The sequence below is a fragment of the Sporothrix schenckii genome, assembly GCF_000961545.1.
Source record: "Sporothrix schenckii 1099-18 chromosome Unknown Cont49, whole genome shotgun sequence".
In the NCBI taxonomy this organism is placed as follows: domain Eukaryota; kingdom Fungi; phylum Ascomycota; class Sordariomycetes; order Ophiostomatales; family Ophiostomataceae; genus Sporothrix; species Sporothrix schenckii.
The window spans coordinates 2156734-2169705 of record NW_015971150.1 but is presented as its reverse complement, the minus strand read 5'-3'; the positions used below and the strand labels follow the sequence as shown (position 1 = coordinate 2169705).

Here is a 12972-nt window from a genome sequence, read left to right as displayed (position 1 = left end):
ATCCATAGATATGTAGTAATTTGCAACAGTAATGTCCTGCGTCTTTTCACTCATTTGTTATGCTCTATTCTATGGCGACTGATATGAGAGTAAATTGAAACCGCATTGATGAACGCCGATGTTTGCTATGAACTCCAGTATCATGAATGTTGTCCCCGGTGAAACAAGTCGGCAGGTATGCCCTTGCCCCGTCTCACGAGGCAAGGTCTTCCAAAAGCGCCTCTAGCTCGTCGCGCCGGAATGGTAGGCTTAGCATTTCTGTACCAAATGCATCTTTTCGGCTCAACACCATTTGATGGTCGTGGAATCTAACGAGGAGAGAGTTAGTACAACCGAAAAAAAATAAAAGAGTGCAAAAATGGCAGAAAACGTACTCCTTCAGCAGCGTCCGGAAGGCCATCTCGGAACTACAGATGAATTCTTCGACCGCCTTGTTGTACAGCATGCGGTACTCAAGCGCTACCGACTCGCCGGCTCCGTCGTCGTGGTCACCTCCGTCGTTGTCACCGTATTCGTCGTCCTCGTCGTCATAGCCGAAGCCGCCGGCGCCACCACCACCGCCCCTTTGCCCCTCGTCGGCCGCCAGCACCTCGCCCACCAGCAGCTGGAACAGCGTCCGCGCATTCTCCGGTAGACTCCGTAACACAAACGCTGCGCCGTCCTTGCCGCCCACGCGCCGCACGCGCCGCCCTAGCAACGCGTGCACCTCGTCCACCGTGTCGAGCCCTGCCAGCGGCCGGAACGTCGTCGCGTCGTGGAACACAAAGTTCTGCTGGCTGCGCGCGGCGCCGTCCCACAGCAGCGGGAACCCGGGCGTGTCGGCTGCGCATAGCAGGCTGATGCTGCGGTGGGCGGCCAGCCGCGCGAGCGTTGCCTGGGCAGCCGGGCGGCGGAGGCTGGGGCTGTCGATGCCGCTGATGATGAGGGTGGCCCGGAAGGCGCTCTCGGCCTTGCCAGCCTTATCCAGGAGAGACATTACAATGCGCTCCGCGGCAGCGAGCCCGGAGGGCAACTTTGGTGCTGCTGTATGTGCGGCGTCTTTCCCATTTGTGGACGCCACGCCGGCGGCGGCCGCGGCCACGACAAGCATAATGTCCCGCAGCGTGGAGGCGGCGGCGGACGCGGTCATACCCATGCTACCTCCTGTGGTCGAGGGCGCAGCGGCCGCCGCCCCGGCTGTGCTTGTGTTCACCATGACAATCTTGTGGGCGTCGTGGTCGCGGATGCCCTTGTGCAGCGCTGTCGCAAATGCGCGCAGTACGCGCTGCTTCGAGCCGTACCCGTACAAACACACACTAAACCCTTGCGAGAGCTCAAACGCCCACTGTGCAAACGACTGCGAATGCAGCTCTTCGAGGTAGCCGATTTGCTTTTCGTGGCGGTTGACAATGTTGTCCGCGCCGCCGTCGCGCAGCCGAAAATACTCGTCGTATGTCAGAAGACGCAGCGCAGCCAGTGTGTTGTTGGACGTCTTGATGCCGGCACCGGCGCGGTTCTGGAAGAAGTAGTGCTCGTGGGCCGGCAGGTCGCGCGGTGGCGTGGTGTCTCGTGCTGCAGCCGTAGAGGTGGACGGACCGGTATCCGTTTTGCGCGGCCGTCCACGACCCCGCTTGGCAGGTTGTCCATTAGCACCTGGAACAGCAGGAGCCGCCTTTGCGGGGGTTGCAGCGCCTTTGGCCTTTGGTGGTCTGCCGCGTTTTCTCGGTGTTGGGGCGTCAAGGGCTGCCTCGTGGGCTTCGAGAACGGCAGGGGGGTCCTGTCCTAGCTCGAAAGCAGCCGGTTCTGCGGCAGCCTCTGGATCCTCGTCGTCTTCACCGTCTTCGTCGTCTGCATCAAGGATGGCGTCGTTTAGAGCTGCTTCGTCCTCGTCATCGTCGTCAGCTCCAGCCACCATGCGGTCAATAAGCGCACGTGTGCTCTTCTTTCGTGCCGACCGGTCTGCCAGTGTTCGCCGCGTGTTTGGAGTCTGGGCAACACTGCCACGAGCCGCCTTGGTTGGCGTCGATTTGGTGGGCGTCGCAAATGCATCGCCTGTACGGCGCCGTTTGCTCGTGGGAGTTTGCTCGACAGAGCGGCCGGGCGAATCGAATCGGTCGGCAAAGCGGGCCTTGGGTGGCCGTCCACGCTTCCTTGGCGTCTCGACGGGTCCTGCCACGCGCGGCTCATCGTCTATGGCAGAGTCTAATGCTGTCTCTGCAGCCACAGACAGAGAATGCGCGGGGCCATCGTCCGAGTCCTTCTCTTCGCCGTCATCTCCGTGGCCATTCGCGTGCATGCCGTCTTCCCCTCGGTCGTCGATTTCTTCGTCCAAGTTTGTTGTGACGGGAGGCTCGGCCGATGTGGCTTTCCGCTTCCGACTCGATCGACTGCCATTGGGCTTGTGGGCAGTTGCCACGGATAGGTAACGTTCGTCGGTCTTGCGCGAGTTTTCAAAGACGTCGCGTCCATCATCGCCCGGCGCATCGTATACGCCGACACTGGCGGTGCCGTTCGTTCTCCGAGCTGCAGGCGTAGATCGTTTCCTCGTCGGCGTGGTCAGCTGCTCGGCGATGCTGTTGTCGCTGGGCGGCGACACCTGTCGTCGATCGAGACGAGTGGCCGATGGGGGGGAGGTCTGCACAGTGGTTGCCTCAGCCACGCCGCCGCGGTTACTATTCCGTGGTGTGGTCGTGCGCGCCATTGGTGCGGATGAATGACGACAGCCTGCGTAGAAAGAGGCGTTTATTGCATGCTGTGCTGTGTTATGAGAAGAAAGAAGTTTGAGAAGAAAGGTCGAACGCAAAAGAGCACGGAGTAAACCAATGCGATAATGCCAGTCGCAACTTCCACAAAGCGCGTCCGAGTCGCGATTCGTTGGCTCTCTTGCCCCTTCCCATTAAAATGGTTACTGGACCCACTTTACCTGACGCTCCGCTCCTTCCAACCAAATGTCAATGCGCCAACAGCTCTTTCCAGCTTCAGCGCACTAAGAGCTCTTAGAACGGCAGGTGCAAAAGAACAACGCAGATTCGAGCCACCTCGGTTAATGTTGAAGTTGTTGATATCGACTCTGTAGAGCTTTCCAGACATACGCCGTACGCCTGGATAAAAGCAGAAGATAACTACCGACGCTCCTCAAAATGAATCTCAACTTGTCGGCCTCCGTCAACGTCTTCCGTCTGCTGGCGAGGCCGGCGCTGTGCTTGCCTCATGGCGTTGTGGCGACATTCAACGACATTCCCATTCCGCTCGACAGTGCGTTTGTAGCTCGGACGGGCGGCCGCAAACCCGAGATCAAGGCCGTCGTGCTCGACAAGGACGACTGCTTTGCCTTTCCCGAGAGCAGCGAGGTGTATCCGGCATATGAGGTGAGGCTGGGCGGGGTATATCGGGAGAACAAAAGCGAAGAGAGGACAACGTCATAACTGACTCATGGCTCGGGCCTTTCTGCCAGCAACACTTTAAGAAACTGCGCGAGGCGTACCCCGGCCGGAAGCTTCTCATCGTGTCTAACACGGCGGGCGCACTGAGCCACGACAAGGACCGCAGTCTGCTGGCGACCGTTGAGGCGAGCACAGGCGTCGCGGTGCTGCCCCATGCGACCAAGAAGCCCGGCTGTGGCGACGAGATCATGGCCTACTTTCGTGCGCACCCAGAAACAGGCGTGACAGCACCCAACCAGATTGCCGTCGTCGGCGACCGGCTGACAACGGATATGATGCTGGCCAACACAATGGGCGGCTGGGGGTTGTGGGTGCGTGAGGGTGTCGTGGCGCCTGGGAAGAAGAGCGTGGTAAGTAAAAACCAAGGTGGGATGAAATGTAAAGACGTAAGAGGGGCAGGAGGGTATGCTTTGGTGTTGTCGTTGTCTTGTCATTGTGTTGTCACTAACAACGTAGTTTGCTCGCTTGGAACGACGACTCGCCAACTCACTGACAGCACGCGGCTACGAAGCACCACTGCCATCAAGTCCGTTTGAATAATGCTGACTATGTGGCTGCTGCACATTGAGCTTTCCACTATTGAAAAATCATGGACGAAAGTCGATTGAAGAGGCTCTCCGAAGATGCTCTCGTCTTGGCTGATTTCAACGCCACTTGCTCTCACTTTGCTCTCACTTTCACGTCAAGAAGCTAGACAGCCCACATAGTCGGGGCATCGACTTGGCTTCGGACGGAAGAATATGTGGTCATGAGGACGTGGCAGGATGATAAAGTTGGCCAAGAATCGTCCTTTTGCGAGAATATGCAACCAAATTTCCTCGCTCTTGGTCGTTCCCTCCGTTTTGAAGCTCACTTTGCTGCTTCCTAGATTGCCATAAATATCCTCTCAAATATCGTGACAGCTCCTTTTCTCAACATCATCTTCGCCGGCCTTTGTCCTCTCCACGTCTTTCGTCGCTTTCTTTTCATTATCACAACGCCACGTTTCAACATACTTAACAATCGTCCAACAGCTCACGACTCGAAGCTTGTCATACCTCGATCACCGACCGCCCTTCGTCATCCAGGCGTCTTGGTGCGCGATGTTGAGTACTTTCTTTTGACCTTCTTCTTTTCTCTTTCGCCATCTATGTACTCTCCTTTTTTGGTAAACTGGTGTATTTATTATTGTACCATCCTCGCTTCTCTTCCGCCCTCATTCTTTGTGCCTTTGTCTGCATACCTGTCTCTCCACTTCCTTCTGTCTGTGCATTTGACTGGCACTTCTGTTCTAAATTTGTCAAGCATTTTTACACGCACTCCTGCGGGTTTGCCAACGTACTTCCTGGGCACTTCTTAGCTTTCTTTTCTTTTCCACTTCACAGTTACGACAACACGACACTCATCCGCCGCCATGGGAGGTAAGGTCTGGTCTGAGGAGGAAGAACGAGTGTTCTGGACCGAGATCATTCCATCCTCTAAGAAGCGGCAGCTCTATTCTCGCCCCAGTCGCGAGCCTCACGGCTGGGAGTCTCTTCGGAAGGTGATGCAGGACAGAATGGGGAGCCTGGCGCGGCGCACCTATACGGCCCTCATGCTGTGTAAGATGTCCTCTTTCTCCATCGCTCACGACATTTCTTTTTGCTTTTCAGGCTTACTAACGATTCTTAAGACGAGCATTTCTTCCAAAACTGTGTTCTCGAGCGGTTCTCGCCCAATGCTGCTCGCTTTGTGCGGTCCTACATTGCAGACGAACGTATGCGTCTTCCATCTGCCGCCTTCTATATAACCCTGCTATCCTTCTTCTTTTGCCTCATTATCGAAGACAGCTTCGATTTGCCTCTCAATCTGATCTCAATCTGGCGGAGGCCCATGACTAATCGTTTCCTCTAGGCCTCACCACTGGTCACGCGCCGATTCAACGCAGCCGAACTGCCCAAAACTCTGTGCGGAGTGGTAGTCTGGTCGGCGACTCAGTTCTTCTTCCGTCGAACCGCGCGCGTTTTGCTGAGCTCCGCCTTGCAGGCAGTGCTGACACAGCAACGCAACCATTCAGACAGCACCGCAGCGCATACTACGATACGGGCTCGACTCACCAGAGGACGGCCCTGTCTGGGCTGGGCGACACGGCAACGAAGACTGCCAATGCCGGTACCAATGACGGAGCAGACGCGGCAGGTGCTGCAGGCATCGGTGGATTTGGCATCGGCTTGGCTGCTGCGCCGAGTGATACTTCCGCCGCACTGACGCTCCCCGCGCTCGCTTCACTCAGACTCCCCAGCCACTTCGCGCAAGATCCAGTCGTATTTTCGATGCCGCCCTTGTCGGCGATCATGTCTCTTCCGCTCCTTCAGCCGCCAGCTTTCTCTAACATGCCGCCTCCGATTCATTCAACGGAGCCTCTTCGGCTGACTCGTGTGCCTCTCCCCGACAACATCCAGGAGATGCAACGGCAAGTTGGCCCGAAGCCTTTGGCGGCTCAGAGCTACGTTGACGATTTGTTATTTGCTCAGCAGCTGAAAGACCAGCGCCAAGACCGACAGCTGGACCAGGGCCGGCAAGAGTTGAGTCTCGAGCCAAGTGTGACACGATCCGCGACGGCGGACGTTGGTACGGTGGGTGGCGGTTTGTCGTCGGTCCGTGACCTGCTGCTGCCCGCGTCGGCGCCGATGCAGGTGGCAACGTCTTCAGAACCAAGGTCCACTTCCCCCACGGTCACCCCATCCGCCACGGATGAACAGCTGCCCGCTGCAAAAGACTGGCAGTCTGCCATCGACGAAATTAAGGAAGACGAAGAGGCAGACAGCATGTTTGTCAGCCAATGGCCCCAAGAGTAGGACATGGAAACCCCCCCACAAATTTTTTTCTACGGCTGTCCCCGATCTCTTTGCACACTTATTGTTTTGTCCTTTCGTTATTATTTTTAATGGTGAGGTTTCTACCTTTTTGCAAACACCTCGGCAGTGAATCATGGCCGGCGTCTTTGAGAAGCATGGAGTTCTGATACTGCGTTTCACTTTTGGGATAATTGTTTTGAGCATTGGTGTACGGTGATTTGGCTTGGGAGCAGTGATAGGATGCATTGGCAAGGAAAGAACTCTAACTTCACGGCGCCTTGAAGGATTGAACGATTTCGAGATCTGTTTGGTTTTTGGTCTTGTGTTGCGTTGACTTAAGTCCTTTTGTCGACCATCTCCCTAACTCCTTGTCTTTTGCGATGCCTTGCCAAATGAAATTATTTCTTATCTTTCTTGTGCTTGCAGTGTTGAGTGTCAGTGTTGATGGACTACCGTTATGCTACCAAGTGTCGTTGAGCAAACTGGAGCAAGAGGTTCTGGGAGTGGCCCTGATGTCATACATAAATTGGACACGAGAATCATTGCACTTTTATATTAGTCGCGGTTGCAGGCCCCACATTTTACATCACATTGAACGACATTGACTACTGCACAACTCACTCATCAACCGTCAATCTTCAACTCACTTTTCAGTTTTCGACCTTGCTACAGAACAAAACAAATCGCAAGCCAGGACATGCCCGCCGTATTTGAGATCCCCGTCTTCTCGGCGGCAGCGGCCAAAGTCGCCGTCGACCACGGCGCCACGCGCCTCGAAGTCAACCGCACAGGCTCCTATGCTGCTGGCGGACTCACACCGACACGTGCTGAAGTTGAGGTCGTGTCGTCGGCTCTTGGCCCCACGTCAACCGTCCCGTTGCGCATCATGATCCGGCCGCGGGGACCGCCATCGTCGGATTTGGGCGAGCCCGACTTCTTGTATACCGACGACGAGTTTCGCGAGATGCGCAGCGACCTCGAAGCCTTTATAGCTAGTGGTTTGCTACGAGCAACGCGCGGCGACGGCTTTGTCTTTGGCATTCTTGCGAGAGACGAGGGCAACGAGAGCCATGTCCGCATTGACGCCGACCGCAATCGCCAGCTCGTGCAGGCCGCCGAGCCGTATGCGTGCGTCTTCCATCGGGCGTTCGACCTGGTTCTGGGCAGCGATGCGACAAACCACACGGCCGAAGAAGGGTTGGCTGCCCTGCGCGACTGTGGCTTTGCGGGCGTGCTGACAGCCGGCGGGCCTGGCCGGGGCGGCGCTGTCGACCATGCAGACACATTGCAGGCACTGGTCGCTGCCGAGCGGGACGTGGCCGGCGCAGCCCAGGCGCGGCCACATGCGAGCATTGAGATTGTCGTGGGCGGTGGTGTACGCAGCCAGAATGTGAGCACGCTGGAAAAGGCCATTTTGGGTACGAAGAAGGAGGAGGGCCGCCACACCAGCGTGGTGTCGTTCCACTCGTCGTGTCTGGAAGACGCGGCAGCAGCGACGGCCAAGGGCGCCGAGGCCGAGACGGTAAGCGGCGAGGAGGTCCACCGGATACATACGGCGCTGGTATCTGTGGAGGGATTGTAGAAGTTTCATTATTGATGGGATGAATTCAATATAGACGTGTACCTAATTACATTATGGTGGTCATTCTAGGCCGTAATAGCATAAAGGGACCACTTAGCTGTGGTCACTGTATTCGTTGCCCATTATCGTTGTTCTAAAGCTATAACCGTAAAACCACGTGGGAACGCCCAAATCGCATAGCTGCGATAAACTCTAAGTCTACCGTCTCGGTCTTCCTTTTCTTCTCCTTAACGCTGAGGCTCAGGGCAAGGCCACCGGCGATTCGCGTCCTCTTCGTCTTCGTAGTCTCCCTCGGTCCCCTCGTCGTCCTGGTCTTCCTCCTTGTCGCCCTCTTTATCATTGTCTTCAACCGCACTCATGGGATTGGGATCCATAAAGTCGTGGATGTTAAAGGCGGTCGTGACTCTGCTGAGCTGACTAAAGTCATAGTCACCATAACCATAGTAGCTGAGGTCGTGTTCTGTTTGTGTCTGGTCGTCTTGCTCTGTCTCGACGTCCTTTGACGTAGCCTCTTCGGCCTGCTTTGTTAGGCTGTCGCCTGTGTCTTTTGGTAGAGAGTTGTCGGTACTTTGCCAGCTGCTAGAAGCAGCTGCAATGCTTAGAGGGAATGCATCCTCTTCGTCGCTGTCCTCCTCCTCGTCGCTGTAGTCGTAGCGGTCAAAGAAGCGTATGTCGCCGCCGTCGTACCACTCCCCCAACTCGTCGTCGAAGCGATAGTGCATGTCACTTCCCGTGTACACGCGGAGGTAAGGCTTGATGGTCATTGTAGTGGACCTTGCAGAAGTCATTGTTGAGGTCATATTCATAGGTGAGGTGCCGTTTCTCTTTTGGGAGTCCGTTTTGGGGCACATTAAATGTGTAAGTTTGAGTCGAGGTGAGTTTGCGAGTAAGTGCGATGTTTTGGTTGCCTTTATTTGTTCGTAGATAAGGAGAATATGGATGACAAAAAGGCATATGATTTAAGGTGTTTGTTAGATGATGCGGGCTGTGAGGTGATGGATCGCACGTGTCGTACAGGTGAGATTTCGTACTATCCGTGTAAGACAAGAGAGTCAACAGATTGAATTTCTTGCGTATTTACTTCCCTCGCAGGATACGAAACGGTGGACGTCAACATATATACAAAAACGAAGGTCCCAGAACCCAGCGAAGCACATGCCCGTTTAACCCTTTTTGCCGACGCAGGCAGTGACGAGGCAATTAGGACGAATGTATGGTGATGCCTACGGTCGAGGAGTCTGGAGACAGCGAAATTCAGCAGCAAACGTACAGAGTCACGGGGCCATGCCGCAGTAATCGGGCTTAGACACCTAGTCATCCAGATGGCCGGGGCGTTTGGTGGGGAGAAGCAACGTCATGGGGTCGCCGGGGGACCGAAAGAGCGCAAGGCAATGGCGAACCAAGCATTTGGGACCAAATGAGATATGCTGAAACGCTTGCCGGCAGGCGAAAACCAGATAAACGGCGAGGGCTCCCACAACGTTCACTCGCCTATTCGCTGGAATTCAAGGCACTGAGCGTTTTGGCGGGCTTTGAGCGCTGAAATGGGGGCGCTCTTTTCCTGATTCTTCATGCTGTTTGCTTGTTCAGCAGGTTCAATGTGGCTGGTCGACTGAACATTTGGGCGGGAAGTCCGACGCCGAGGTTGCTCCAAAGCTTGAAACGGACTACCCGTACGAAGGTTCTCGTAAGGGACGTGTGCCTCTGTAATCATGCAGAGAATGCCCTGGAAGGGTTTTTCGCAGGCCCTAAAAACAGGAAGAGACGGAAGGAGACGTGGGAAGCGGACGAGGATGAAGAGACAGGGGGTGCGATTGGTTGACAGATGGTGGACATGGTAGACCTTTGCCTGGGTCTGGGATTGACTAGATGAGCTAGTAAAAATAGAACATGCGTTTCTTTCGGGCGTCAAAGCCCACTGCGAAGGCAATAACGTCAACAACGACGACGACGTGCATATAGGCAACCGAATTTTCAGTGGAATGGCATTTGAGTGGCTGAACGGTCGCCACGAAAAAACAGGCAAAGACAAGAAGTGGAAAATCGCTCGAATGCGAAAATGGACAAGATTGTCAACAAAAAAGCCTGAAACGGATTGCGATGAAAGTTGAGAAATTGCTTGTCTCCTTGCGAATTGCTCGTGAAAGGTGTCTTGAACTATCGTGGCTCGTGTAGATTTCAGCCGACTTGGGCCACTTGTGGCCGCTTGCCTTCGAGGCCTCCCTCAGCCTCGTCTCCTCGTCTCGCAACTCCTGCAGCTGCCGCGCTCGGAGGTATCGGCGTTGGCAACAAAGGCCAATGTCGTGATTTCTGGCAGGGCCTATTGCAGTCGCGGCTCCGGGTTCCACCGGATTTCCTTTGATCTAGGAATATCATCCGTGGTCTGTCCTCCCGCGCTTTTCCACCAGAGAGCTGCGCGACGCTTTTCAAAGCGATCCGTACAGGCTGACGGGAAAGCGTGGATAAGCACCGCCGGGTTGCTGGGGCGGTGTCGGCTTTTCCTGCCACTGGAAACGGGGCACAGAAGGTATCTTGCACCAGGGGCGTGATACAACCGGGAATCAACGCATAGATGCATGTTGTAGCTGGTATTCATCCCCATACGCCTACCTCCTTGTTCACTGGTTCGGGCGCTTGGTTGCCTCTGGCTTGCCGCTGCCGTTGCCGGCTCTCCCAGAAAGACTTGACAAGATTGACTTGCTCGCATGCGCCCGGCGTGCTCGTCGTTCCTGAATGCGGGCAGCAGCTATCGACGACGATGGCGATGGCGACGAAGACGACGACGACGCCAACTCTGAGTCGTACCCGGCCGCCGGCTGCCGCGTCCGCCAGTCGCACAGCGCTGCGGACGACGCGCTCTCAGGTACGACGGCTCGCAGCGCATTGTACACGAACGTGTCGCGGTAGTTGTCGGTGTTGGCTGATACAATGGTCGCCATGCCTGAAGGACCCTCGTCACGGTCCCGAGGCCACGGTCCGCGGAGCGGGTTACTGCGGACGACTGTGCGGTGGTGGTAGTCGATGCTGGGGAAGACGCTGACCACGAACGAGCGCTGATGGATGGGGGAGGACGATGTCGACGAAGTCGACCAGTTTGGAGAGGACGAAGACGACGACGAGGACGACAAGGGCGGCGAGCCGGACCTGGCGGTCGCCGTCGACATGGACGTCGTCTCAATCGGCTGCACCAACTGCGCCACCCGCGGATGGCCCCACGGCTGTGCAGCCTGCAGCGTCTCGGCCAGCAGCTCGTACTGCAGCGGACTCCGCTGGATCAGCGCTGCCGCCATGGCCGTGCTCGACGCAATGCACACAAACGAGCTGTTGTCGGCCAGCTTCTTGAACAGCTCGGCCTTGCCATACCGCTCGAGCACGCCCAGCACGGACCGGCGCTCGGAAAGAGACGCGGGCGGTGGACGGACATTGATGAAAAGAGAACGCTGCGCGAGGTCCGAGGAGGACGACGATGAGCTTGAAGAGCTGGAAGAGCTAGAAGAGCGTGAATGAGTCTTGACCATGATCGGCCTACTCTTGATGCGACCGGCAAGAGCTTCCAGGCATCTGTACGGCCGCATGTTGACGATGACAATTGGTAAGGTTTTGTTGTGTTTGTTTGTTTCTCTCGTCTTGGTTGACGTGCTCGATCGTCGCTTCCTTTTCGAATCGCCACATTCACAATGCACATTTTTAAGGCACCTTCTCCAAGTCGCGCGTAGTCACGTGTGATCGACGAGCACTGTGGCACTTGCCTGATGGAACCACCATATGCACTGACACCGCACTACCATTTAGCGGGCCATCCCGTCTTTCATCCCATTTGCCTCCGGGTTTTATGACGACTTATCGACGGGAGCACTCTCACATCGACAGTCGTGCTTTTCGGGATCTCATACAGACGCGGGGGGCATCATCAAGTTAGTTCTGATGACGAAATAAAAGGAGAATGAAAGGCATAGAAGGCACGGGGATCTGTTTCATCACAGCCTCAGCAGCGCCGGGTCCGGAAACTTTCAGTTGCCTGCGGTCCATTGCCCGACCATGAAATACGATGGCTGGCTTAGTATTACGCAACAAAACAGTGTAACTCAGGAGAGGCTTGCAGCAGACGACAACAAGCGGTATCAAGCAGCAACAACCTTGGCATATATTAAATTACCCAGCCTTTGAAACAGCCGCTCTGGCTTTTCCCTTGTGCTTTTCATCTCTTCCGCGACTTGCCTGTCTGTGTCTCTGCTTTGTCTGTATTTCGGCCCCTTTTCGAGCATGGTTCATCCCGGCTTGTAGCCGAAACAGCTTAATGGCTCTGGTGTTGGGTCTTATGATGGTTGTGATATACACGGGGAAGTATACAGACATATATTGGTTTTCTGAAGCGTTCTGCTGTCCAACACGTACTCAACTTCGAAAGGTAAAAGGGACGGGCATGCTATCCCTTGCGGATACGGCCGCAACGGTCAAAACCAATGGACAGAGCCAACTTTGACTGCATTCTTCCCCTGGAGAAAGAGTGAGAGTATCTTTGGGCGAAGTATTGGAAATATTGTGATCTATCACATTTTGCCACTTTTCGCACTAACAAAAAAACCGTTGAGGCTTTGCCGGCGCCATTGCAGTACTGAGACACTTTAATACCTGTGTTGCTCCAAAGGGAAACAGCGTACGAGATGAACACTGACAACAAGGCAATGCCGTCCATCGGCAAGACCTAGAAGGTCTCAAACCAATCGTTCGAGCAAAGTAGACAAACACAAGGATGGCTACTTGGCAGTAGTTACTGACAAACTGACAAACTAGCAGGGCAGCAAGTGCCAAAGGACGTGCCAACATCAATGGCCGGACAATCAACATGAAAGTGAACAAAGAAATAATCAAAATGAAATGCTACAATTCATGGGTCGCCTGAATGTTGCATGATGACAATGCGCGTATCCAGGTGGTGATGACGTTGAGATCGATCATGGATGTCTTTTGTAAAATGTGATCAACAGAAAGGAGGGAGGAGACACGGCAACAAGGAAAACTGAAAGGGCAATTGTGTGTGAGAAGACGTGAAGTGTGCATGAGAGAAATGATCTGTCTGACATCTGGTCTGTTTGCTTTTTCCATCTTCATTTTGCCAAGGTAAATTTTCCGCTCTTGCCAACCGAAACCT

General features: G+C 55.0%; 6 protein-coding genes across 6 annotated transcripts; 3 read left to right on the top strand and 3 right to left on the bottom strand.

Moving 5' to 3' along the window:
* Positions 1-193: 193 nt before the first annotated feature.
* Positions 194-2680, bottom strand: SPSK_04975 (origin recognition complex subunit 2; the record flags this gene model as incomplete). The annotated part of the gene is made up of 2 exons (XM_016731733.1): positions 194-308; positions 375-2680. 2 exons carry the CDS (start codon positions 2678-2680, stop codon positions 194-196), a joined length of 2421 nt encoding a protein of 806 aa, XP_016583221.1.
* Positions 2681-3119: 439 nt separating this feature from the next.
* On the top strand, positions 3120-3962 carry SPSK_05508 (phosphatidylglycerophosphatase; the record flags this gene model as incomplete). The annotated part of the gene is made up of 3 exons (XM_016732253.1): positions 3120-3362; positions 3434-3772; positions 3879-3962. The coding sequence occupies 3 exons, from the start codon at positions 3120-3122 to the stop codon at positions 3960-3962; spliced, it is 666 nt and encodes a 221-aa protein (XP_016583220.1).
* Positions 3963-4815: 853 nt separating this feature from the next.
* SPSK_05273 (uncharacterized protein) lies at positions 4816-6238 on the top strand (the record flags this gene model as incomplete). Its single annotated transcript, XM_016732023.1, has 3 exons — positions 4816-5002; positions 5074-5157; positions 5295-6238. 3 exons carry the CDS (start codon positions 4816-4818, stop codon positions 6236-6238), a joined length of 1215 nt encoding a protein of 404 aa, XP_016583219.1.
* A 697-nt stretch (positions 6239-6935) lies between these two features.
* On the top strand, positions 6936-7820 carry SPSK_05490 (copper homeostasis protein; the record flags this gene model as incomplete). Its single annotated transcript, XM_016732235.1, has 1 exon — positions 6936-7820. The coding sequence occupies one exon, from the start codon at positions 6936-6938 to the stop codon at positions 7818-7820; it is 885 nt and encodes a 294-aa protein (XP_016583218.1).
* A 227-nt stretch (positions 7821-8047) lies between these two features.
* SPSK_05606 (uncharacterized protein) lies at positions 8048-8608 on the bottom strand (the record flags this gene model as incomplete). The annotated part of the gene is made up of 1 exon (XM_016732349.1): positions 8048-8608. One exon carries the CDS (start codon positions 8606-8608, stop codon positions 8048-8050), a length of 561 nt encoding a protein of 186 aa, XP_016583217.1.
* A 1830-nt stretch (positions 8609-10438) lies between these two features.
* On the bottom strand, positions 10439-11395 carry SPSK_05451 (uncharacterized protein; the record flags this gene model as incomplete). Its single annotated transcript, XM_016732197.1, has 1 exon — positions 10439-11395. The coding sequence occupies one exon, from the start codon at positions 11393-11395 to the stop codon at positions 10439-10441; it is 957 nt and encodes a 318-aa protein (XP_016583216.1).
* Between the last annotated feature and the right edge of the window lie 1577 nt (positions 11396-12972).